We start from the raw sequence: 23,957 nt of genomic DNA on the forward strand, positions 1-23,957 counted from the left end.
GAGCGCGGCGTGTGGTAGACACTCTGATGGCGTTCTAGGTAAAGATAGGGGGAACGGAAAAAAAAAAAGATAGAGAGTAGGGGGGATGTCCACGCAAGCAAAGGCGCGTCAGACAGAGAGAGAGATACAAATACCACTGCCGGCCATGCAGACACGTCCTCATTCAGAGATGTTGCTGAGCGGTGCTCCTTCTCTAGATGTGCTCTACAGCTGAAGTAAGCTCGACGAAAAGGCACCCACTGCTGTTTTTTGCTGTATTTTTCCCCCTTTCTTTCGCGCGTGCTTCTCTGCTAGCGTGGCGCCACGGTAGAGCTACGGTGAACTCTCGCCTGCCAGTGAGGGAGGCGAAACGGCTCTTACGGTGCACATATCTTTCGCACGCTTGCTTCCTGTTTCACGCCGAGAGGTGCCTTTTGTGTGCTCTGCAGTTTTTTGTGTGTGATGCAACTCCCACGCCGTTCAACTACAGCGTCCGCTTTAAAAGTAGGAGAAGTCGAAGTAAAAGCACATGGAGGAAATATATAAGAAGCGAATGAGTAATGCGACCGCAAGCACGCTGGTGTGGACACGCTTGATGAGACATTAAGGCGTCATGAGGCAAGAGATTCAAGGGCCGTCACAAGCAGGTACACAGAGGAACACCACCTTGGCGCAGAAATGACGCAGTACGGCGAGTCGCGCATCCATGACAACAGAGCTGGCAAGAGCGAAAAAAAAAAAAGAAGCGGTCGAAGCAACAGAGTACTCTCAGGCACACTCACACGTTGCCGCCCCCAGGGTGGTGTCGATAGTTGCACATTTGAAGCCCAGTAGAAGACGAAAACAAAACGGTGGAGAAAAGAAGAGAAGCAACTCAGTCTCGTGCGTTGGCATCTCAGCTGGCGCTCTCAGCCTTTTCAATTTCACCGCTGCGCTCCGTGCCTTGCTCTTGTTCTTTGCCTCTTTCCTTTCTGTCCTCCGCCACTGCCTCCGTAGAGCTCACTCTCAGTCACCCGCAGTACCATGAAATTGCGATCTCGTCCTCCGTGCGTAGAAGCACCGAGTGCACGAGAGAGAGAGAGCAAAAAAGACTCAACCAGCTGATGCAACAGTCCCCAGTGCGGTAGCAGCATCAGCAGCGGCCTCTATCCGCGCAAGACCAGCCTGAACCATGAAATCAATCAGCGGTGCCGAGAACGCGAAAGGCTGCAAGAGTTGCACAATCGCTACCCAGAACGCCTCTGCGTGCCTCTGCTCGGTACCAGCGGCACCACTCACTATCGACGACGACGATCCGTTCCAGGTGGAGACGACCACGTAGATCATATTCTTCACCGTCTCCTCCACCGCCTCCTGCACCAGCACCGCATCATCATGGGAGGGGATGCTGCCACCCATGTCATCTCTCGTAGCATCCTCTATGACCAGGTAAGCACTGTACACTGCATACAAGGTGCCCAGAACCTGCCTCCACAAAGACACCAGCAAATCCGCCTGCGTCGTCAGCGCGGCAGTGTACCGTAGCAATACTTTAGGCACCAAACTCAGCAATCGACACTTCACTTCAGTGAATACAAGCGTCGACAGTGTAGACTGCCGCGACGTAGCTGAGGTGCCGGCCACAGAAGTGGTCGGTGCACCGTGCTCACCACACTCCGGTGACGCTGGCGACAGGAGTGAGCGGAAGAAGCCGCCAAGGACCCCACGGCTGAAACTCGAGGCGGCTCCGCTCTTTTCATCCAAAGCTACCTTATTCCCGCCGGCCCACCGCAGGCCAGTCTGCACTCTGGCGTTTGGTACGCACAGACGCTCTGTCAGAGGGATGAGGATGTCCTCATACACAGCCACAACCGCAGAGAAGGGAAGACTGTGTGCTTCCGAGTCTAACAACGCGCGCTGCAGACAAAAGATCGCCTCGCTGCTGTCACGTGCGTCAGGACTGCAGAGGACCAGCGCGCCAAGACTTCGAAGCACAAGCACCCAAAGGTTGCACCATTCACCTCTTTGCCCGCCAGCCCCAGCGGCTGCCGCGTCGGTGTTGTCCAGGAGCACGTTTCGCCCACACAGGGTGAGCACCTCCAACACGCTGGCGCCGCTTGGAAGGGTTGTGGCGGCGGCTGATCCGCACTTCGATGTTGTGTTTGGCGTCGCACTGTTCTCTGGTGTGTCACCGGCAGCCGCGTTTGACCCTGCGGCACGGCTGTGCCGTACCCACACACTGAACGACAGACAAAGTGACACAATGCTCTCGGTGTCGTTCGCCACGCTGTAGAGACGCTGCTGCACCACATGCAGAAGAAGAGAGCCAATCTGGCGCTGCACCGCCACATCAGAGACGGCGGTGGCGTGTACCGCGAAGGGTGCAAGGAGAACAAGTACTTCGCTGCCACACGCCCACGGCTGCATTGCATCCCTCTCCCCCTCTCCTGTGCCAGCGCTGTTCTCAGTGTCACCCACTCCGACGACTTGGTCGTAGAGAAACGCTGCGACAGGCTGAGCCACCACGAGGGCGAAGATGGAAGGAGTGGCGCGCATCCAGCACGCCCACAGCTGCTCCGTGGCAACGGCGCCGTGCTGGCCGCGCCAGTGAACCGCCATGAGCTGCAGCGACGCGCACACAACACGGTTGCCAAGGGTGCACCAGTAGGCCCGCACCCCGTCGCTCGCACGGGAATCGTGGAGATGCAGGTCCACCTCCCGCAGCAGCCCGTTAATGCGGGTTGTAAGTGGAGCAAAGTGTTCTGGTTGAAGCACCGTCGGCGTGGAGGCACCACCCACAACAGCACAGATGAAAGCAAGTTCGTATGACGCGGCATAGGCAGACGCCTCATCCAGGCCGCTGGTGTGTCCATTCCCCCTTTTTCCCTCCTCTTCTGCTGGCGCAGGACTTCCACCGCTGATGCCACCGCCGGCGGCGTCCTCCTCGATGCTAGAAACGGCAGAGAGGCTGTAAACGAGCTGATGGCCAGCATGTGAGTCAGCTACCACCCGCTGCAGGATCGCCAGCATCTCTCGCATATTGGGGATGCAGCTGCCTATTCGCCCTTGTGCATCTCGCAGTTCAGACAACTGGACCGCAGACACTTGTGGCACCCCACTGCCTCTGAACAGAGAAGAGAACCAACTACGCTCACTCGGCGCTTTCCGCTCCGCGTCGGCGCTCTCAGTGGCAGAGGCCGCTATGAGTGGTGCAAAAACATCAGCGCAGATACCGGTGTTCTCCAGCAGCGCGTGGGGAGGCTCGGCTGGGGCCGACAATGACCCCCCCGCTGCGCTGTCTTCCACTGCCTCAGAGTAGCCACGACCAGTCCCACACAACTTCGCCTTGCCCCTCCTCCCCACCTCTTGAGCCGGCTCAACGAACAACCCTATCAACCGCATGTCCAGTATCAAGCGCGACAGTGGCAACCAGCTGTCCCCAAGACTGCTGTAGAGGTCTACAAACAGCGCAAAGATCTCGCGCATGCACAATAACTTCGGAACGCTGTGGTAAAGGGTGCGCACCTCCTCCTCAGCGTTCGTCAAGTCGTCCAACACGACGTACTTCAGAAGTCCTATAAAGCACTGGTCAGCCACAACCGGCAAACCAAGCGCGTGGGCAGCACGCGCCAGCACGCAGACACCGCGCAGGCTCGATTGCAGAGTAGCCATCTCAGCCGGTAGCTGCTGCTGTGCCGCTTCGACGGCGCGAGCAACTGTGGCACCGGTTGCCACGATTGACCGTGACACCTCGTCCACAGCGAGCTCCAGCATGCCGTCGAACGCGAGCAAACTTCGTTTCCAGAGAGACTGAAAAAGAAACAAGTCGAATGTCTGAAGGACGACGCTCTTGGTGTCGCAGGCACGCGCCGCCGCGTCTGTCGAACTTACCGTGGCGGCGGCGGCAGCGGTAGTACTGGGCTCGTGAGACGATATGCTTGATAGCGCCTCCGCCTCCTTGAGCACCGCCTTCGCGCTCAGTACGTGGTGCACGAAGCTCACGCAGGGCTGCATCTCCAGCCTCCATGTCGTGTTGTTCGCGAAGCCGCGATCCATCATGTCGGCCATCACCACTTCGTGCTGGCGAACATCGTCGTAGACGCTGCCGAGATAGGCTGCGGGGATGTCCTTGCCGTCGTCAATGCCGCGGTTCATTCTTGCAAAGTCCTCCTTTGTCATCTGATGCGCCACCTTGCCGGAGTGCTGGTCCGTGTTGAGCATAATAATGGCAAAGGAAAGGACAAAGGCACCGGACTCGCTGTGGAAGGGGTTGATCGTCTCGTCCTTGACTACTGTGCCATCCTCGCGGTAGGTCACATTCTGCTGGTACCAGTGCCGCGCAAACGACTCCATCACTCGGTCAATTTTCTGCGACTCACCGGGCAAACAGAGTAGGTACACCATCTCTCGAATCGCCTCCAGCAGCCGCTTGTTGTGAAACACAAACTGGTGAATGAATCCGTCAAGCTGCCTCTCGAAGAAGCGAACAGAAAAGAGAGCAGGCGGCTTTGTAGCATCCTCGGCAGCGCCGGCGTCCTCTGGATTATTGCGGCCCTGCTCCCCGATGTAGTCGCCAAGCACGCGCTTATTCAGCACGATGCTGAGACGGTACAGGGCCTCTCCGAGCTCCCGCCCGCCCGCCGGCTCAGCCAGAACAAGCTTAGTGCAGTGCTTCAAGGAGCCTTCCTCCTCTGCGCCGGCAGGTACACGAATGGCGTGCTCGAGTAGGAACGGGATGCCTTTCTTTATCGGGGATTCCTCGAAGAGAGCTGCAAACTGGTTCAGCACATCCTTCATCTTCTGCGCGTGCTGAAGGAGGTGGCTTACCTCAGCGGAGGACAGCGAGGCGGTGCCTGCACTCATGGTGACATCTGGCTCGCTGAGCCTCGAAGACGACGCGCCTGCCGCGATGACTCGAAGCGTTATGCCGAACATCATGTTCATCATTCCATCCAGCGCCGTTTGTTGGGTGCTGCGCGACAGACGCCTAGCCGCCATGCTCAGTTGGCGTCGGTCTCTGCGATAGTCCGCAGCAACAGTAGCCTGCTGGCGCCGTTGGACGGCAGCCTTGCGGTCTTTTGCCATGCCACCCCGCCGCTGCATCCAAGTTGCCGTCGCCGCCTCCTCTGGGTCCCCGTGAAAGAGGGGGTAGGCATGGTCCGCCAAGACCTGGGAAAGCTGTGGCAGCAGCGAGGCGTACCGCCACGAGAGGTCGTAGTGGATGAAGCAGAATCGGCCAAAGTGCGGGTCGCTGCAAAACTCGGCCAAGCTGCCGAGAAGGATGTCGCGTCGCTCCTGCATCCGCTGCAGCTGCGGCACAGAGAGCCTACCAGAGTTGCCAAGGCCGGAGGAAGCGCTGCTGACGGGGCTGCGTGAACCTCTCCCCGTGTTCGGAGAGCCACTAGGGTCTGCAGGGGATCCCTGCTGGCTCGCACCAGCGTCAGCAAGCTCTTTCGTGAGGGCCTCCAGCGGGATAAGGTGCAGCACGCGGATGAAGTTGTATATCTGCGGAATCAAATGCTTCGAAGAGCCCTGGATGACGAGGTGGATGGCGCGTAACGTCTGGGCTAGTACTATGGTGCGCTTAGTGCCGACGCCGGCAATCAAGAGCGCGCGGCATAGCTGGTTCTGCACCGTGTCCAGCAGTGGTGCACACAAGGGTTTGCTGAGGAAGTGCTGCAGCAACAGCAGACAATCCTGCACGAGTGCGAGTCCTTCCAGCTGAATCAGCGCAATAGTGTTCTCCACAGGTGAGGCCTTGTCGGCACTGTTTCCACCGCTCGCTGAAGCACCCGCCGATCCCTCACTGCTTCCAAACGCCACTGTTGACGCCACCTCGCAGCCGTCGCTGTCGAAGCAGGCAATGTCGCCACTTATGAGGCGGCTGATGAACCCCAGCACTTTCACGCCCGCCGCCACTAACGCCCCGTGTGCGGCTTCGTCCGCTGGCAGATACAGCAGCCGCCGAAACAGCGTCATTACGATGAGCTGCATGCACTTCTCCACAGTGCGTTTCAGCAGTTGACTTGCCTCGGGGTCCGTGGCCAGCATGATCATGCGCCCAAGCGCCCGCACGTGTACGTCGCCGTCAGCCATCACCGCTGCAGGGTGATTCAGCGCAGCAGCGTAAACGTTAAAGATGCGGGAGAGCAGCATCTCATGCGAAGCGTTATCGTGCACCTCAGCTCGCGTTTCGGAGGCGGCCTCGATCGCCGCGTAGACGCCATCTATGGAGACAAATGCGCAGGGAAACTCCAGTATATCAATCAAAGCGGTGAGGGCGACGCCGGTAACAACAGCCGAGGTGCTCGGACTGCGACACACCGCTGCGAAGGTGCTCAGAATCGTCCACTCACTCACCTCGCAGTACGTCGCGTAGTTGTCCTGTAGATCAAACGTCATGGGATCCGGTAGTGCTTCGGCGGAGAAGGCGCAAGCAGGAAATTTTTTCGACGGCGGAGCGGGGTGCACAGGGGACGAAGACGAAATGCGGCCGGACACGGGCACCGCCCCGGCGAAAAGACGTCGCTGCAGGTCAAATAGCCTCTGAGTCGTAGCAGACTCGCTGGCGTCCCTCCCGTTCACCGCACCACTGTGATAGTTGATTCGGTTTTTCGTGCGCATTGCCAGCAGAGTGTTATCGACGTGAATAAGCACGATCTGCCTCTCTGTCTCACCGCCGTCCGGCAGTGCCGCGTGCAGATCTTGCGCCAACAAGGATGACGACATCATCCTTTCGCTGCTGATAGTGAGGTGTCCCGTAAAGGGAGCTAAACGCACGGGACACACACCTTGAAAAAGAGTAAAGACTGGGCAAAAAAGACACTCGTGTGCTCAGCGGGGTTGAGCGGGGAAGTGAAAGCAGAGCGCACCTTTTTCTTGATGGCTCGGCAGCTTTGCGGGGAGTTGGTCCTCGAGCCGTTTTACGAGCGGACCGGGGCGGCTTCAGTTGGTGGGGAGAAGGAGAACAATCAAAGCTGATCCAAGCACACCTGCACAGGGGTAAGCGGGGCAAGCAGTTATGCCGCGTGGTGTGAAGTGTGCGAGAAGTAACTCTCTCCGCAACATTCAAGGCGTTAGCAAAAAATAAAAATAAAAAACCCCTTTCGTGCAGCACTGCAGCAACCGTCACGGTATCATCGATGCGGCTGTTGAAGGTGCAACGAAACGCCGCCCAAGAAAGACAGCCAAAGACAGAGAGAGAAGTAAGAGTGGAAGGGAGAGAAAGGAAACACCAGCGTACTCAGTCTGCTGATTTGTTTCTTGTCGTTTCTATTGAGGAAGCGATTGTCCTCCGGACGACGTGCGGATGCCCCAGTGCGTGGTTCCCAGGGTCCAGCACCCCCCACACTGTGAAGGGAGCCAGGCAGCCTCTCTCTCCCTGACAATGCCGAGCCGTTTCTGCTGCTGACAGGGTCAAGCCTCCACGATGTGGGGAGGTGAGCGCGGTGTGTCGCTGCAGATATGGGCGTCAAGGCCCTGGTTGGCGTTGCGTCGGAGCGACCTGCGGCAGCGAGCGCGTCTGTACCATCCATGTGATAGGCACAGTGTCAGCGCGACTCGAACGCGTCTCACTCGTCCCTCAGCGCCTACCCGTGGGGAGACCGAGTGTCACCCCGTGGGATGCACCATGTGACGTCCGGCATGATGAGGGCGGCTGCGAGGCGACCTGCAAGGCGGGTGGGTGGGTAGAGTTTGAGGCAGGGGGCCGTGGGCTCCGATGACTGAGTCGGCGCATTGCTGTAGTGCGTGGCCGCCACCGCTGCTTCGCACCAAGCAGTAGGCCTGTGGCAGGGCCTAGAGTGGAGTGGAGCTCGTGTATTGTATGGCAGGAAATGGACACGCTGGAACAGAAAAGTACGGCGTGCCTTGAACCGCAACTTCCGAAAATAAGTCGCACAACATATGAGGCAGATTGTGCGTGAGGAGAGCCCAGAACCGTTAAGGATCTCCTCGTCGATCACGCATGCGAGTTCCACTGCTGCAAGACACCAAAGGCGGCGACCATCACCGACACACGCGTTTCCTGGTCCTCCTCGGCCCACTCCTAATGCATGGAGTACAACCGCATTATACCAAGACGATGTCAGGCAAGCACCGGTGCATCACTGCATGTCGCTTCACAATCCCAATAGGTGTGTTTCTTTATTTTCTTTATCCGGACCCAATCTGCACACTGCCATCCTTTGCGGCGACAGTACCAACAAGAGCAAGAGCCTGGAGAGCAGCAATAAAGGGGCAACGGCGAGAGAAGGGCGATCCTAACGGGAGGGGGAGGGAAGGGCCGCAAACAAATCGAATGGGAGAAAGCCATAGTAGTCTCATGCGCTCACATACTGAAACCACATCAGGAAAGAAAACTCAGAAGATGAGATCTGCAGTTGCCACCACACAAGCAGTGTAGAGCGAAGAGAGCACTCAAAAGAGATTGTAAGCAGTGACACTCGCTAAGACCCATGCAAGCGCCCGACAACTTTCACGCGCACATTGTTGAACATGTAGGGAGAGGAAGGGGGAGAACAACAGAGACTGCGCCCCTCCTCCCCCCATACACCCTTCTCTCTACATACACACAAACACACACGCCTTACCTACTCCATACTCCCCCCTCCCCGCCCGCACTGGCGGCGCAGATCTCTCTTGAATCGGAGCAAGGAAAAGAAGAAAATCAAGAAACGACAGCAGCAGTGATAAAACTCCTCCGAAGGACCAACATAAAGTTAGGAACGACAAAGGGGAAAACACAAGCAGACCCGCTCACCTACATGCGCGCACACACACACCCACAGGCGCCTCAAGAGGGAGGCGGAGGGGAAGGAAAGGGAGGCGGAGGGGAAGGAAAGGGAGGCAAAGGTTGAGGAGAGAAAGAGACGGTGCACAAACACCCCAGCGCATTCCAACAAGAAAAGAGAGCGACAAGGCACCCCCACACACACACACGCTGGGGTGTTTCTTTGCGAGGCGCTGAGAGCGCAGAAAGGGGGAAGAGAGAGTGGCGACGATGAAATGACAAAACACGAAAATATTTAGGAAAAACACAGCGCCACGCCCACCCCCTTCTCGCCCTATGACGAACCCTCCTACCGTCGAGGCGCGCCACGCGTCTGGCTGGCCCCTCCTGCCCGCCCTCCTCCCTTCCCCGGGTAACGTGCTGCGCGATCGGCGCCAGACGGGCCTGGCTCTGGAAGCCACGCCACGCTCCGAGCGGGCAGCGCACAGAGTCCTGCCCGACGGCCAAAGCGGTGGCGCCTGCCCAGATGCGATACACCATGCTAGCTGCGCCTCGCGACACCGGCGCGCCAGACGGGGCAGGGGGCACATGCACAAGCACGCCCCCGCGCACAAAGAGCCCACAGGGCGGCAGCGACGGCCGTCCGGCGGGGGGAGCCCCCGCAGCGCGAGCAGGGTGCGCGTCACCACATCACCGCGCGCAAGACAATGGGGTGGGCTGCGGCGCGCTGGGCCCCTTCGGGTCACCCGCGAACCTCGCGTAGCACGCCACGTACAACGTCAGGACAGGCCTGCCTGCCGAAAGCTAGAGCAGGCAGCCATACCCGAGGGCAGGCTGCCTGCTCTAGGCTTCCCCACAGAGTGTGTACTCGATTCTGATATCATTGCTAAGATGTCCCCTTCCTCGGGAAGGAGAGCGTCAAAAAAGGAAATCAAAGTGAACAAGAAGACCGACAAGACGAAAAGAAAACGTGGGGAGTCGGTTGTCCGCGACGACTTCACAAATCTCAGGAGGCCAGCAGAAGGAATCGGGTGCTTTCTTGTGTTTCTCGACGTGGTGAACCAGCCAATGGAGACATACAAAGGGCAGCCCACAAGAGAGGGGAAATTCACTCAATACACAGCACCGATGGTGAGTACCACACTACTGTCTCCCTATTGGCTCCTCCATTGCATGTCTGTGAAGGTCTGAGGCAGACGACAGCAGCTGCACGCTCTAGTATGATGACATGCGTAACTACACATGCTCACGTATGTGGCATGCGGGCTCCGGTGTGAGCATAGCCGCTTAACCGTCTTCGTGTACTTCCACCAAACTCTCCACGTGCACGCACACAGTAAAGGAACAGCGAAGAAAAGAAAAAAAGGAAACACAAATGAGCACTCCTGAATAAGATAACATCATTCTAGAGAGTTACCTTTCTCAGCCACCCACCCCTCCTCCCTCACAGACCGCACGTCGTGGCAGCCACATCGATGTAGGAGAAGGAAGTGGGGGGGATCAAGTGAAAGGCGTCAGTGGAAAAACAGAAACAGAAACACAGGAGGTGAAGAGAGATCAACATCTGAAGTGACGAGAATGTAACCGACAACAGCATAAGAAGGAAACATGCACGTGAGGTGCATCTTAGGTGGCCGAACAGCATTCATTGTTTTCGTTTACGTGTGTGTGTGTGTGTAAAACGAGTCTGTTGGAATCGGTGAGCGAGTCGGCAGGGAGAAAGAGAATTAAGTAGGCGGAAAAAAGAGGAACGAAGGGGGAGAGCGAGAAGAGGCGACGGTGTTGCACTCGTTACCCCACTAACGCCCACACCTCCCTTTCTCTGCCGCGTTGCCAGAACCTCGGCAAGCGCACCCCACGCCTCTGCGCTCAAACACGCAGTCTCCTCTTCATCCGAGGAGCTACCGCGAATTCGTTGTATTGGAGCCTATTCCTAAATCACCTCTGACCTCTGTCTACACTGTAACCGGCGTCATCACGGACGTGATGCGGCCAACGGCGATGCCACGCGGAGCCCAGTGCAGCACCACAGCGTCGCCAGCGCTGACAACCTCTGGACGGAAGAGAAAACGGCACTGCAACAGGAATCTCTCGCGGTGCCCGGCATTTGTAGTGGCATCGCTCTCCTCCTCGCTGCTGGGCAACGTGACAGAAGTCACGCGCACGGCCTGTCGTGCATTGCGAGTGTACATGATCGGCTCCATGTGCGCGCAAATCGACTGCGACAGCACCGAGACGGTAGCCTGAAAATGCCGCACCGCAGTCTCCGGCTGACGCACGAGAACTTTGCCCTTGTGCGAGACCGTCACCGCCTCCGGCAGTCGGTTCAGGGCGAAAGTAGCCTCGTCGCCAACCTGCGCCTCATTCACGTGCTCACCGTCAACGTGAATGCCGCGCACGAGCACGGCGTAGAAGTGACCATTACTCCCAGGACCGATGTAGCAGCTGCACCCCACCTCGACTGGGCCGCGTGCGACGCGGCCGTGCACAACGTGCCCCACGCCATCGACAGCAAAGGCGGAGTCCAGAAGGACTTCAAAGGGGGGCTTTGAGGTCCACGAAGGCGGGCTCAGCAGAGGCGAGGGAGGAGGGTTCTGTAGGTGGGAGAGGCAGTAGCGGAATAGCTCCAGGCCTTCTCCGCCTTGCACCGACGAGACACAAAACACGGGCACACGAAGCCGCTCGGCACTGAGAGGGCCAGCTGTCGCAGCTGGGGTTTCAACAGGGGTCGTCGTACCCACACCACCCTCCACGGCGGCATCACGGTGGCGCGGTAGCCAGTCCCGACAGTACGCCGAGGCCATCAGCATGGAATCAACCTGGTCCGACGCACACCCCACCACATCCAGCGCAACCGCCACCTCCATGACGAGGCCATCCAGCTCAAATTCCTCCACCAGGTCGCTCTTCGTAACCACCACCACAAACGGCGTGTTCATTGCGCAGCATACCTCGGCGTACAGGGATACGTCGGAGACATCGGCGGTGTCGGCCGCCACGCACACGCACACGTAGTCCGGCTTGCGGCTCATGAGGCCAAACAGCATCGTCTTCGTGATGTCGCCACCGGCGTCAAGGAGCGTGATGGAGCGGGGTGAGGCGCGCGTGAAAGGCGGCGTTGGCGACAGCAGCGCCGCCGCAGGAGACGAAACGCGAGAGCAACTGGCAACGGAGCTGCTCGGTACCGCGGCGGGCGAGTCCCTGGGCGACGGCAGCTGTGTTGCACTGACAGGCCGTGCCAGAGCTGGGGACGGGCCAGTCGGCTCCTGCAACACTGTCCAAACCCTCGACGCGAGCGAACTTGTCCGCCCTGTGTCGAGCTCGTGTTTGTGGTTAAACAGGGACTGCCGCGTGCCACCGCAGCCGTCGTCTAGGCGAGACGTGAGAAGCACCGCCATCAGCGTGGACTTGCCGGAGCCGACGGCGCCGCAGAAAGCGAGGCTCAGATCGTGGCCGCCACTCCCTGCCTGGCGCCGCGATAGCATAATCTCCCCACACAGCAGCTCCTCCTCATTCTTCGTGCTGTCCCATCGCACGTCTTGGTTACCATATCTCTCTGCGTCCTCTGCCGCTGTGGCGTTCACCTTGTCGTATGGGGAGGCAGCGCTGCCTCCAGTCGTGTCCGTCGCAGTCTTTCCGACGACAAAGCACTGCAGCAGCGTCGCCTCGAGTTGCAGCTGAGCTGCCATGCGGTAAATGGTCTGCACGGACTCGTTGAAGTCCCGACGCACCAACCCGGTAGGGGTGCCGTCGTCGGAGACACCAAGTTCGTAGAGGCACTGGCCATGGCCCTCTGAGACGCGAAATTGCATTTGGGTCACGAGGTGTTGAAAACGAGTTGCCGAAATGTCGGTGAGGCGCCACTTGTACTCCACATCGCCCTCGTCATCCTCTGCGATAAGTGACTGGTACGCCACCCCGGCAGCGTCTGCACGTGGCGTTGCGGTGCTAATCGTCGATGCAGCGGATGGCAGGAGCGGCTGAGGCCTAGTAGCGCCCATCACTGAGCGCGAGCTGTACGTCCACGCAGTCGGATGAGCAGAAACACAGTTGCCACCATCTGAGCCGTCGAGCGGTAGCGGTAGCGAGGCGGCTTCCTCATTGTACGTCAACGAAGATTCTGGGAGCACCAACAACGATGGAGAGTCCATCAAAGGGAGAGGGGAGTGAGGAGCTGACAATGGGCGCGCCTCGGTCCGAATCGGAGCTATCCGGCCGCACTGAAGGCGGCGGTCGTGGTGAAACGAGGCGTGCGCGCGCTCGGCCAAGATGTGCTGCTGCGATGCTGGCTGAACATGCGTCTCCGACTCTACTGTGCGGAGCTGCAGCACCTCCTCGTCGTAAACTGACGAGAAGGTGGATAGCGAGAGTGCTGATGGCCCCGCCGCGACTGCTCCATCCCCCATCGCCGCCGTTGACGAGTACGTACTAGGGTCAGGAAACCTCGATAACGGTACGTTGAGGGAAGTAGAAGTGCAAGACTGAGTGGCGGTGGCAACAGCGTTGCCCTGGTAACCCCTCTAGATGCTACTTGTGGTGTCGCCAGACTTCCTGTGTATTCTAAACACCTCCTGTTGCAACATACTAAGCGGAATCGAAAAGAGAAAAACAGTGAGCAGGAGAAAGGGGAAAAGAGAGAGAGTCGAAAGAAAGAAAGAGAGAAACACGCACGAGCTGCAAGAGGAGACCGAATGCAGTCCAGCTAGGCGAAGGAAAAGCGTCGTTTTTATGTGCGTGACACAAGGCAGAAGGGAGGGCCGAGAGAAACCAGAAAGCGACGCCCCGCCGCACCACACCTCACAGGCCTAGTAAGCAACAACAACAACGAAAGAAGAAGAAAGAAAAAAAAGCGAGTTCAGAGAGCGAGTGAGAGAAAGAGCGCGCAGCACGACGAGTTAGTGTGTCACAAAGGGAAATGTGCTTTGAGTGGAGGGTGGGGGAAGGACGACTTGAACACAGCTCAAATGAAAAAGAGAACAGCAAAACGAGGTTGCTCTTCACAACGCAGGCTGAGTATACGTGTCTTGGTTAAAATAGTTTGCTCCTTGTCGTTTTTTCGCAGATCCACCTCGACGCCGGTGATAGGTGAAGAAAAAGCGCAGCAATATGGAGCACAGACAGTAAAATAATAATACATAAAATACAATAGGTAGCAACCCGCTGTATAAAGGGAGAGAGAGAGGGGTCCTAATCAAAGCGCAAGTCCATCAAGGTAACTGCAGCTCGCTGCTGCTGCTGATACTGGTGCGTGTGTATGTGCTTGTGCGGGGGTTTTGGCGCGAACGGCAGAAAGAGAGGGACATTCAACTAGCGGCCTTCACGTTCGTCCCTTTCGCTTCGGGGTGCGGATGTGCCCCATACAACGATATCCTCAGCAGAGCAAAACAACAAACATTACAGGCGGAAAGGAGCGGGTGAAGAGGAAGAGCAAAGTTGTGTTTGTGGGTCCATACATGAAAAGGGTCCATATTCGGAAGGGACATGTTTGAAGAAAACACGTGAGAAGGAAAGTGGCATCAAGGGGGAGCGCAGCACACGCACACGCGGGCTCAAAGGCGGGACAAGAGAGTAGTGCAACGCCGTCCACCTCTCCTAAGTGTGCCCTTGACGCCGCTCAAACAGTTCTCTGCAAAGACAGTCCAGAGGAACTCTTTGAAAAGGCTGACGAGGATGCACCTCGACGCACCATCGTCGCCCTCTGACGAGGCGTCGGCATCACAACCTCTCACTCCCTCTCCGTTCACCGGCTCACCATGTAGAGGTAGCGCGCACTGCTCTCTCAGGTATTTGCTTTTTTTGAGTCGCAGATAATGAAATGAACGAAAAAAAAAGCAGCAAGAGGGGTGGCGCACAGCGAAGATTGAGAGAGCCCACGTGGCAGCCACCACCACCACCTCCTACCAAAAATCAGCGAAGAGGCGAAGGGGATAGACATGCTGCCAGAGCCACCCCAAACTATGCCGTCATATTTTCGTGCTTTCCTACCTCAGCCGTACCCGCGTCACACTTTCCTCTCCGGTGTCTTGCAGAGAGTCAGTCAAACGAGCAGAAGTCCCCACAAAGAGGTTGTACTCGAGAACGACGCGAAACGCCGTCGCGGCCGCCCCACCTCTCATGATGATTTACGTGCCTTAGATCTGGCTCGGGTACAGGTACACACGGATACGCCGGCCAATGGCGGACGCCGGCACAGACGCGCCGTTGAACTTCACGCGCATCATACCGGCGTTACCATGCGGGCGTGTCACGCGACCCCAGAGCGCACGGGTTGTACTGCGGCGTGCGGGCGCCTTGCTCCAGCGTATACACCGCTTGACCTTTTTGCCGTGGTAGACGTAGCAGATGCGCTTGCCCACGTACCACTTGGCGTCCTCGCGGGTGTTGACGTTTTCGGCGCGGACAAGCGCAGTCTGCTTAGTCTGACCGTAGAGGCCGCGTGTGTAGCCGGCCAGCGTGCCCTTCATGTAGAGACGAGGTGCCTTGCGGTTGCGGTTCACCTTGCTTGTCTTGGCAGACAGCTGGTGCAGCTTCTTGCTGCGCTGGGCATGGACCTTAGAGATAGTCATCCGTGCTGAAGTTGACCCGGATGTTAACGGCTATAAAGGCGAGTAAAGAAATTGCACGTTCGTGTGTTGGGGAGGGGGGAGGAGGGGAAGTTTTGGTGCACATGAAGTAGTTAAAAAGTGATAAAGCGAAAAGAGTGTCTCATTCGATACAAGAGAGTAGATCTCAAAGCCACACGAGAATGAGGCACCAAGATGCGAAGGCGCTTAGCGTTTGAGGGTCACCTCTACGAGTGCAAAATATAGTCAACGACACGAGCACCGCAGTTAGCTACTTTCTCCTCGTCAGCTCAACGCAAGTGGGGGCCACCCCATTTGATGAAGCACTGCCGAGGTGGGCTTTTGTTTTGCGTAGCGACACCATAAGGAAATAAAAAGAAAGACATACTGAAGAAAAGCAGAATAGCAAGCGTCACTGCCTCCCCTCATGCTCCTCCTGCAAAGGAAACTCAGTCATTTTTGTCCCTGCCCTGGTACACCAAAAGCTAATCTCTAACCTTCTGCGCTGTGCTCCCTCTCCTGTAGCGCATGCGAAGTAGAGTATTTGCTCTTTGATCTATGATGTTGTTCTTGAAAGACCGCATCATTATCTGTGGTGCTGTTTTCTTCTCCTAACGTCCTCCATGATGCACACACAAACACAAACAAGCACGCGACAAGGGTTCGCCGGCAGTGCTATCCGATACCCGTTTTGTGAATCGAGACGCCTCCTCGGCCCCTCTCTCTCTCTCCACCTCTGCCGTTGTTTGGTTTGCTTTTCGTTCTAGTGCAATTTAAAGGAGCGAAAGAGGAGTGAAGGGACAGGAGAAAGGCGCCAGAGACACGCACACGTAAGTAAGTGCAACACATGCGCATGCCCGCATACTTTCACCTCTACGTTTGCCACAGAGGGACCCCGCAAACGCTCGACAACAACGCAACGCTTCGGTGATCCAGCAGCGCCGCTGCATACACAAGTATACGCGCATGCGACAATAGCTGCACCTGTACATCCTGTTTAATACGGTACACTACCGTAGCCACCGCTGCTACTGCCACCACCTCTGGCAGCATCGCTGCGACGTGCGCCCCCTCTCTGGACGTAAGCACGACGCTCAAGCAGCGCTATTGCCTCCGCGGTACCGGCAGGTCCGTCAGCCACGCCATACTCCGCCATGCGCTGGCCCACCCCTCTGCTCATGTGCCGCTCACGGCAGGTGTCTATCATATCTTTAACCGTCATGGCCACAGCCACGATAAAGTACAAAATACCGGCGTTGCGGCACGCCCGCGCCTTTTCTTGCCGATCCCATTTGTTGATCACTGAGGCGATAGCCATTGAGCTGATGCCTATGCTGAACAAGTAGCTAATAAATATAGCACATACAGCGTTCAAGTAGCAGAACACCATGCAGGAGCGGGTGCCAAATCCCATGATGAAGTACCTAGCGGTGTACCAGTATGGGTGCGTTTCGGTCTGTGTTGATGTGAAGTATGAAGAGATGGAAAGGCGAAGAGTAGATCACAACGGTGAAGGGTGAGAAGGAAAAGGCAGAAGGAAAGGGAGTAGAGATGCTAGACATGTGTGTGTGTGTGGCTGTCTCTGTGTAGATACAGAGATGAAGGTCGAACGGAATGCACAAGGCGTATCACGACGAAGCGCCCCAAAAACCAAGATCAAGACCAAGAGACGACAAAAATAGGGATAGAAAACACCGATGCCGCTGCTGCCAGTGCTTACTCTGCATCAGCGCGACTGCAATAAATGAGCGCTGAGATTCATCAAGATGGAGAGTTGAAAAAAAAAGGGAGAAATCAACGCATTACGAGTAAAACGGACCAACAACACAAAAAATGATGATGAATGATAGGAGCGGAGTAAACAGAGAAGAAACACGGAGGCAGCGGTTAAAGTCAAAAAGGGGTGAGCGCGCGTGAGCGAGGGGAGGGAGGGATGGGTGCAATAAGTATGTGAACGTGAGGAACAAAAATAAGCAAAACAACACGTTTGTTTGGGTGTGCATCTTTGCAACAACTCTCCATGAAAGTCACGATTATCCCTAATGAAAGAATCTCATGCAAGGTCCAGGACAGTCCACTTGGCAACCCACACGTGTACGGGCGTGGGTGTGTAGTTGAGGGTAGGTGTATCAAAGCTGCTGCTGCACCTCATGTGCGTGGGCCTTGCGGGCATTGGTAATGCCGATGAACCTGTATAAAACGAGTCGCAAACAAGAAGAACGAAGAGACAACTCGGCGTTGTCGACCAAAACATGGAAGCAGACAACACCGTCTCTGAAGAAACCCCAGCACACAGACGGAGTAGGTCCAGAGGGGGCGAGAAAGAGGGAAAACCGAGGAGCACAGAAAGAAAGACACCCATGCGAGAACAGGCTACGACGCGTGTGGGTAAAACGTGGGACACACAACAACTCGCGCAGTGTCCGCATACAAGAAGAAAAAAAACAAGCAAATACGTTCCTTTTCAGAGAGGCACAAGGTCACAAGCAGTAGTCGCTGTCACCGCCGCTGACGGTAGATGAGGCGACATTGCGTGTGTACAACGTATGGTACGTGTAATGAAGACGAAACCCAAAAAAGAAATGAGCTGGGAACACAAAAAAGGGGCTACGAGCATTCAATGCAAGAAGGCAAGTTGAGGCAAGCACCCGCAGCTATGCTTCGTGCTTGCAGGGGGGTTGTTCTGCCCACGCTGAAGTGCGAAAAAGGAGCGGCAAGAAGTACGGTGTCCTCCCTCCCATCTTGTCATCGCACCTCATTCATCTCCATGCGGTGCCAGAGCTGTGTGAGTATGTGTGTTTGCAGTACTAGAGTATGAAGCCGCCAACTCCACAGAGTCGTCCCTGTTGGGTGTAAGGAATACTTCCTTCCTTGTGTTCCTTTGCAGGTATATTTGTGTGATTGCGTGTGGCGCTTTCCGTTTCTTTTTGTGCCCCCTACCCCCTCCACTCCATCAGCTTTGCGCGACATTCCCCTTCCTCGCTTCCCCCGTCCACTCACTCCTCCGGTTCTCATAACTCCATGCTCTTGGCGCGTGGAGCCAGAAGTAGAACGAGAAACCACACACAAACGATCTACAGGGGTGGGTGGGATGCTCACCTCGCCTTTTCGTCATGGCTAATGTAGAAATAACAGCAAAAAGAGTTGCCAAGAGGAGAGTTCGGCAAGGGCGGACGCACGCCGAAACGCGCACGTAGCGGCGACATACAGCAGACACGCCAGGGAAAGGCGAATTCGTGAGTGCATGTGCACGCACGCCGCTCTCGTCACCATTCTCCCCCATTGCAGAGTTCCAGTTCGGCATAGCCCCAAAAAAGATCCGCACAAGCATTCAAAGGAAGAGAAAAAAAAAACATGTGTGGTGGCAGAAGAAAGGGAGGACGTGAGAGGAGGCAACCGCTCGAGTTCGCGCCCCCCACATAAGACGCCATCACGAAAAGGGGAAGAGACGCTGGAAACACGACACAAGCGCGTGCACGACGAAAGAAAGGCCACTACAGTGGGGGGGGGGGGGCGCAACGCGCACAAATATTAAAAAAAAAAATAAAAAAACGTCACACACTGGGAAACAAAGAGAGAGAGAGAGAGAGAGCAGCGGTATCCTCGGTTTGGTTGATGCGCGCAACAAAGAGAGAGAGAGACATGTCGAGGAGAAGAACGAAAACAACACGTAAAAAGTCACCAGGTGGTGAGACGCCGAGACGCGCATGATTACAGTGCCGCAAAGGTCAACCGTCAGTGCACCTCACGGCAGGAATGATCATGCCGCTGCACAGGTCATGCATCGAGAATGTCAGCTGCTACGTAGCCGAATACTCGGTGGGGAAGCGGTGGCATTGCGCGGTCGTCTATCCCTCTCCAAGTCGGCCAGGGTTTCGAGCGTCGAGCTGGCCTGTGCGCCCTGCAATGAGGAGCCCAGGTGGATACCTGCAATGCGTGGCAGTAACCTGTGGCTCGAAGGCGCCCTCGCTGCACCCGTAGCAGGAACAGCAGCACTAGGAGGAGATCGGGGAGGCCGCGCCGAACTGTTGCTTTGCAACAAGACTCTGTAATTCTCTGGCAAGGCGCCGGCGGAACGAGTGACAAAGCGGCGCAGCAGTAGGCCACGACCTCTCGACGCCGGTATAACCCTAGCGCACCACAATAACCAACGAAGAATCAATGAACATCCAGCCCGCACGAACCGCACGCCTAGTTGTACTATCACTGCAATAGTGCGGCTTAGACGGTCAACAAGCAGCATAAGACCAATGACCACATAGTAGACACCGGCCTTGCAGGTCGCGTTAGAGCGCTCCCTTAGATTCCAACGCCGCCTCGCTGCCGTCAACGCGAAGCTAGTTTGCTCCGTGGACATCATCCATGCGAACAGAAAAGCGGTAAATGCATTCAGTATACAGAAAGTCCCGAGAACCAATCGTAGTCTGCGGCGCGACGATGACGACGAAACCATGGCGTGCATCAGCACCTGTGCAGCGGTAGCGGAGGAAGAGGACGCCGGCATGATCGAGGGAAAGGTTGGGCCAATCGGTATGTCTGAGTGCTGCGCTTGCGACACATGCGGCGACTGAGAAACGCCGCTGAGTGGCAAAAACGAAGTGCTTCGTGACCCCCACGCTCGTGACAGCGACAAGCTAGAGCGAGAGCCCTCTAGACGTGGCTGGGATGACGCGTTAGAGCCCGTTCCGTGCCACCTACGACCATGGTCCCCGACCATCTCAGACGCCTTTGAGCGGCGACGGCTCAGCAGAGGCAAGCAGGCTGGTGAGCCTGTTGAAGGTGTGCACAAGGGCGTTCGTTGATGCACGGTAGAGGACTCTGGCAACACCCAGACAGGCCAGAGGGGCGATCGGCTGAGAATGTTCTCTCTCGCAACTCGACCCCCTCCGTCTTCGACACACGGCGAGCTCGAGGCCGACTCTCTAAGCATAATGCAGCATGTACGATAAAATAAAAAAGGAGTGACGAACAAAAGGAATTGGAATAGCGGCGCACGTTCGCCAAAAAAAAAATGTCTTCAAGAGAGGCCGGGAAAGGGGAGAGGAGGAAGTGCTCTTCAAGCAAAAGTGCTTTGACGCATGTCAACGGCGGTCTTTCCGCTGCTCGCGTCCGCTCCAGACTTCGCACAATTTATTTGTGTATAGGTGTGCGTTGGCAAAGAGGGGTTCTCCCGCTACCTCGCACTTCTCTCACCTTCACCTTCGCGCAGTGAGAGACACGTAACACGAAGTAGAAGGCAATGCCACAAAGTGGAAGGGAAAAGAGGCAGTGGGGTTCATAGATATGCTCCCTATGAGAGGAGCACAGTTAATAATATTACGGACGAAAAGAGATGCGCGAGAATACGTGCAGCGGCAACGAGAATAAAAATCTCACAAGCACTGACGCGCCGCCGGAGCTGTGTGAGTTGATGAGCGCAACAGAGACACCCGAGCAACTTCTGACCTTATCATCCTCCTCCACGGTTGTTGCTGCTTTGTGTCTCGGCCCGGGAGGTGGTGTGATTCGCGTAGTCCTAGTTCCCTCCGTTGACACAGCAGACCTCGGCGTGCTCTGTCGATACTGAGCGAGATCTTCCCAAAGTTACCGCTCAAGTGAAAAATATGAAAACGCGTCGTGCAATGGTCGACGTTCAGACGTGCGTGTGAATGAGTGGAGGCGAACGCGCAGGGTGGGGGCGAAAGAAAAGCGAGACCCAGTGGTAGGGCGCAGACAGGAGGTCGCTCAGATAGCAGTAGGAAGGTGAACATCAGAAAGAAGTCATCAGTACGAAAAGAGACAGGTACAAAACTACGAGAATCAACATGACATACGTAATCCATGATAGGTGAAAAAAAGTCTACCGTGTCCGTCCCTTGTTGCGTACGTGCCTTGCGGCACAACGGCGAGCTCTGGTACACAATACGGACGAAAACACACCGATCACATGATCGCCGTTAAATCCTTTCAGAAGTCTCTCGCATGTGCTAATGATGCTTCGCTTTGTGCCGATAACAACACGCATCCAGGACGCGGTGCTCCTCTTTTCCTTCACATTCCTCGCTTGAAAATCCCATTCCCCCGGGATGGGTATCCCCGTTTCTTTGCTCCAGCGTGTCCATTTCCTGCCATACAATACACGAGCTCCACTCCACTCTAGGCCCTGCCACAGGCCTACTGCTTGGTGCAAAGCAGCGGTGGCGGCCACGCACTACAGCAATGCGCCGACTCAGTCATCGGAGCCCACGGCCCCCTGCCTCAAACTCTACCCACCCACCCGCCTTGCAGGTCGCCTCGCAGCCGCCCTCATCATGCCGGACGTCACATGGTGCATCCCACGGGGTGACACTCGGTCTCCCCACGGGTAGGCGCTGAGGGACGAGTGAGACGCGTTCGAGTCGCGCTGACACTGTGCCTATCACATGGATGGTACAGACGCGCTCGCTGCCGCAGGTCGCTCCGACGCAACGCCAACCAGGGCCTTGACGCCCATATCTGCAGCGACACACCGCGCTCACCTCCCCACATCGTGGAGGCTTGACCCTGTCAGCAGCAGAAACGGCTCGGCATTGTCAGGGAGAGAGAGGCTGCCTGGCTCCCTTCACAGTGTGGGGGGTGCTGGACCCTGGGAACCACGCACTGGGGCATCCGCACGTCGTCCGGAGGGTGGTAAGGGAGAAGAGGAACAAATAAAAGGCAGGGGGAGAGGCGAGAATGGGGAAGAGGTGTTTTTCACATGTACGTGATGGACCACAACAACAAAAAAAGCGAAAAGAGAAAAGAAAAGAGCAGGTCTAATCTAGGCGAAGACGCACACGCTCGGTGCATGCTGAAAAAGCATTTTGAGGGGTGGGGGGAGGGGGGAGGGGGGAGGCTGTACATGAGTGGATACGGTGTGCCCACAAACATTTTTTTTTTCAAAGGTGGCATAGAAGGGCAAAGCATAGTGGTCTCGTACGCGAGCACATACATGAGCAAGCCATCGCCCACGTGTGCACGCACAGGTCTATTCTGTGTGCTGACGGTAGTGTGGCCTCGCTTTTGACATTCATGCTGTTTTAGGCAGCACTGGCGAAGTTTACGAAGGGGAGAGAAAAGGATTCAGATGACGGCTAGCTCATTCGTAGTGAAGCCCCATCAGGGCACTCTCTAAGAAGCTAATGCGGCTCAGGAGCTCTGAAGCTGCCCAGTCAAGTGAAGCCTCACCCACGAATGCGTCAGTGCCGCGTGCATCAATTGCCTCTTTTACATGGCTGACGTGCTGAGCCGCTACCGAGCCTCCGCGACGAGCGTGAGCGTAGACACTCCAAGGAGTCAGTCCTACATCACACGAGGACGACCTGGCCTCTCGGACTTGCTGCACATCGGTGTTCGCACCCATGGGGGCGGAGGTCTTGGACGCCAATGTATGAGATAACTTCCTTTCGCAGAGTCGCAGCGCAGGATTTGAGGACGCAGATGTGAATGGACAGCAGCAGCACATCACCGGCAAAGGTTCATGGAGTGTTGTCTGTTGCTGCGCTGATGAAGACTCAAACTCCAGCAGCTGAGGGAGGCTGGAGAGAAGCGTGACGAGGGTGCGGGCATGTACAGACGACGGCACACTGCTCACTTCAGCGTCTCCATTCAGTACTAGATGTGTTTGCGTGGCGTCGGGTGCATGTGTCTCACGCGGCATGGCATCGGATGGGCCCACCTCCGTCTGCACATAAAGCCCACACACACATTTGTGGAGATGACCTACGGAACGAGTGCCATCGCCCGGCGGCAGGTGAATCGTGGCGAGGTTGGTGAACCGGTGGCTGTAAAAATTGTTCCACTTCGCATACTGCTCCACGTTTGACATGACCGCGCGCAGTCGATTCTTCTCCTCCGATGCACTGGCGCGGGTCGCAAGTGAGGCGCCATCCCTCATCTCCTTATCATCCACATTCGCCGACGCAGGAACGGCACTGACGGTGTATATGAACGGCGTTGTGGCCTCTGTGGCGTGGCTGGGGTGCAGCGTAAGCTGATCGCCATCCCGCAGCACCAGCGGGCCCGTGCCGTAGCTAATGCCATTGACGCAAAGCCGCATGCGGCTGCTATCCCACGGCAATGCAATGAGTGTGGGCGTAGTTGGCAAGATGCCAGTAGCACCAGCTCCATCACTACCTACCGGCGCAACGTGTAGTTCGACCGCGCAGTCATCGGCCACTAGTATGGCAGAGTTCTCGGATGCCTCGGAGGAAAGGATAAGTGCATGTGCCGCTGTATCGAAGCAAGCCTGAACTTGGAAGCGCATCCGCTGGTGATGAGAGGCCTACACACTGGAAAGATGTGGAAGGTCTTATATTTGTTTGAGCATCGATAAATGAAAGGGAAGGTGGTTCCTAGCGCCGAGAGGGAAAGGAAGGGCTTTAGAGAGATGTGCAGTGCGTACTTTCCCGTTTCGCTTGCGCTCGTATGTGCTCTGTTTCGCAAACTTCGCTGAGTCCCAAGTACCTCACGCAAGAGGCGTGTGAGAGGAGAAGAGAGCGCCGTAGTGTTAGAGATGGTGATGACGACGTCAATGATGAGGAAAAGGATCAAGAGAAGATGGTGCTGTGAGAGAGGCAGGAATGTGCAAAGGTAAAAACGTTTACCTTTGAAGAGTGAGACGACTGTGCTCTACTGAGGGGGGCAACTGAGGGAGAGTGCGACGGAAGGCGACGGTGAGTCTCCCAAATGCCCAGCAAAAGCAACAC

General features: G+C 56.6%; 6 protein-coding genes across 6 annotated transcripts, besides 3 other annotated features; all 6 read right to left on the reverse strand.

The window, feature by feature from the left end:
* Positions 1-1,071: 1,071 nt before the first annotated feature.
* Positions 1,072-6,690, reverse strand: LPMP_202130 (hypothetical protein; the record flags this gene model as incomplete). The annotated part of the gene is made up of 1 exon (XM_010700112.1): positions 1,072-6,690. One exon carries the CDS (start codon positions 6,688-6,690, stop codon positions 1,072-1,074), a length of 5,619 nt encoding a protein of 1,872 aa, XP_010698414.1.
* A 562-nt stretch (positions 6,691-7,252) lies between these two features.
* Positions 7,253-7,815: a repeat region.
* A 1,208-nt stretch (positions 7,816-9,023) lies between these two features.
* Positions 9,024-9,212: a repeat region.
* A 1,432-nt stretch (positions 9,213-10,644) lies between these two features.
* Positions 10,645-13,095, reverse strand: LPMP_202140 (hypothetical protein; the record flags this gene model as incomplete). The annotated part of the gene is made up of 1 exon (XM_010700113.1): positions 10,645-13,095. The coding sequence occupies one exon, from the start codon at positions 13,093-13,095 to the stop codon at positions 10,645-10,647; it is 2,451 nt and encodes an 816-aa protein (XP_010698415.1).
* Positions 13,096-14,820: 1,725 nt separating this feature from the next.
* On the reverse strand, positions 14,821-15,255 carry LPMP_202150 (ribosomal protein l35a, putative; the record flags this gene model as incomplete). The annotated part of the gene is made up of 1 exon (XM_010700114.1): positions 14,821-15,255. The coding sequence occupies one exon, from the start codon at positions 15,253-15,255 to the stop codon at positions 14,821-14,823; it is 435 nt and encodes a 144-aa protein (XP_010698416.1).
* Positions 15,256-16,249: 994 nt separating this feature from the next.
* Positions 16,250-16,666, reverse strand: LPMP_202160 (hypothetical protein; the record flags this gene model as incomplete). The annotated part of the gene is made up of 1 exon (XM_010700115.1): positions 16,250-16,666. One exon carries the CDS (start codon positions 16,664-16,666, stop codon positions 16,250-16,252), a length of 417 nt encoding a protein of 138 aa, XP_010698417.1.
* Positions 16,667-19,045: 2,379 nt separating this feature from the next.
* On the reverse strand, positions 19,046-19,756 carry LPMP_202170 (hypothetical protein; the record flags this gene model as incomplete). Its single annotated transcript, XM_010700116.1, has 1 exon — positions 19,046-19,756. One exon carries the CDS (start codon positions 19,754-19,756, stop codon positions 19,046-19,048), a length of 711 nt encoding a protein of 236 aa, XP_010698418.1.
* A 1,574-nt stretch (positions 19,757-21,330) lies between these two features.
* Positions 21,331-21,876: a repeat region.
* Positions 21,877-22,348: 472 nt separating this feature from the next.
* On the reverse strand, positions 22,349-23,515 carry LPMP_202180 (hypothetical protein; the record flags this gene model as incomplete). Its single annotated transcript, XM_010700117.1, has 1 exon — positions 22,349-23,515. One exon carries the CDS (start codon positions 23,513-23,515, stop codon positions 22,349-22,351), a length of 1,167 nt encoding a protein of 388 aa, XP_010698419.1.
* Positions 23,516-23,957: the final 442 nt, after the last annotated feature.

Source organism: Leishmania panamensis, assembly GCF_000755165.1.
Source record: "Leishmania panamensis strain MHOM/PA/94/PSC-1 chromosome 20 sequence".
Classification (NCBI taxonomy): domain Eukaryota; phylum Euglenozoa; class Kinetoplastea; order Trypanosomatida; family Trypanosomatidae; genus Leishmania; species Leishmania panamensis.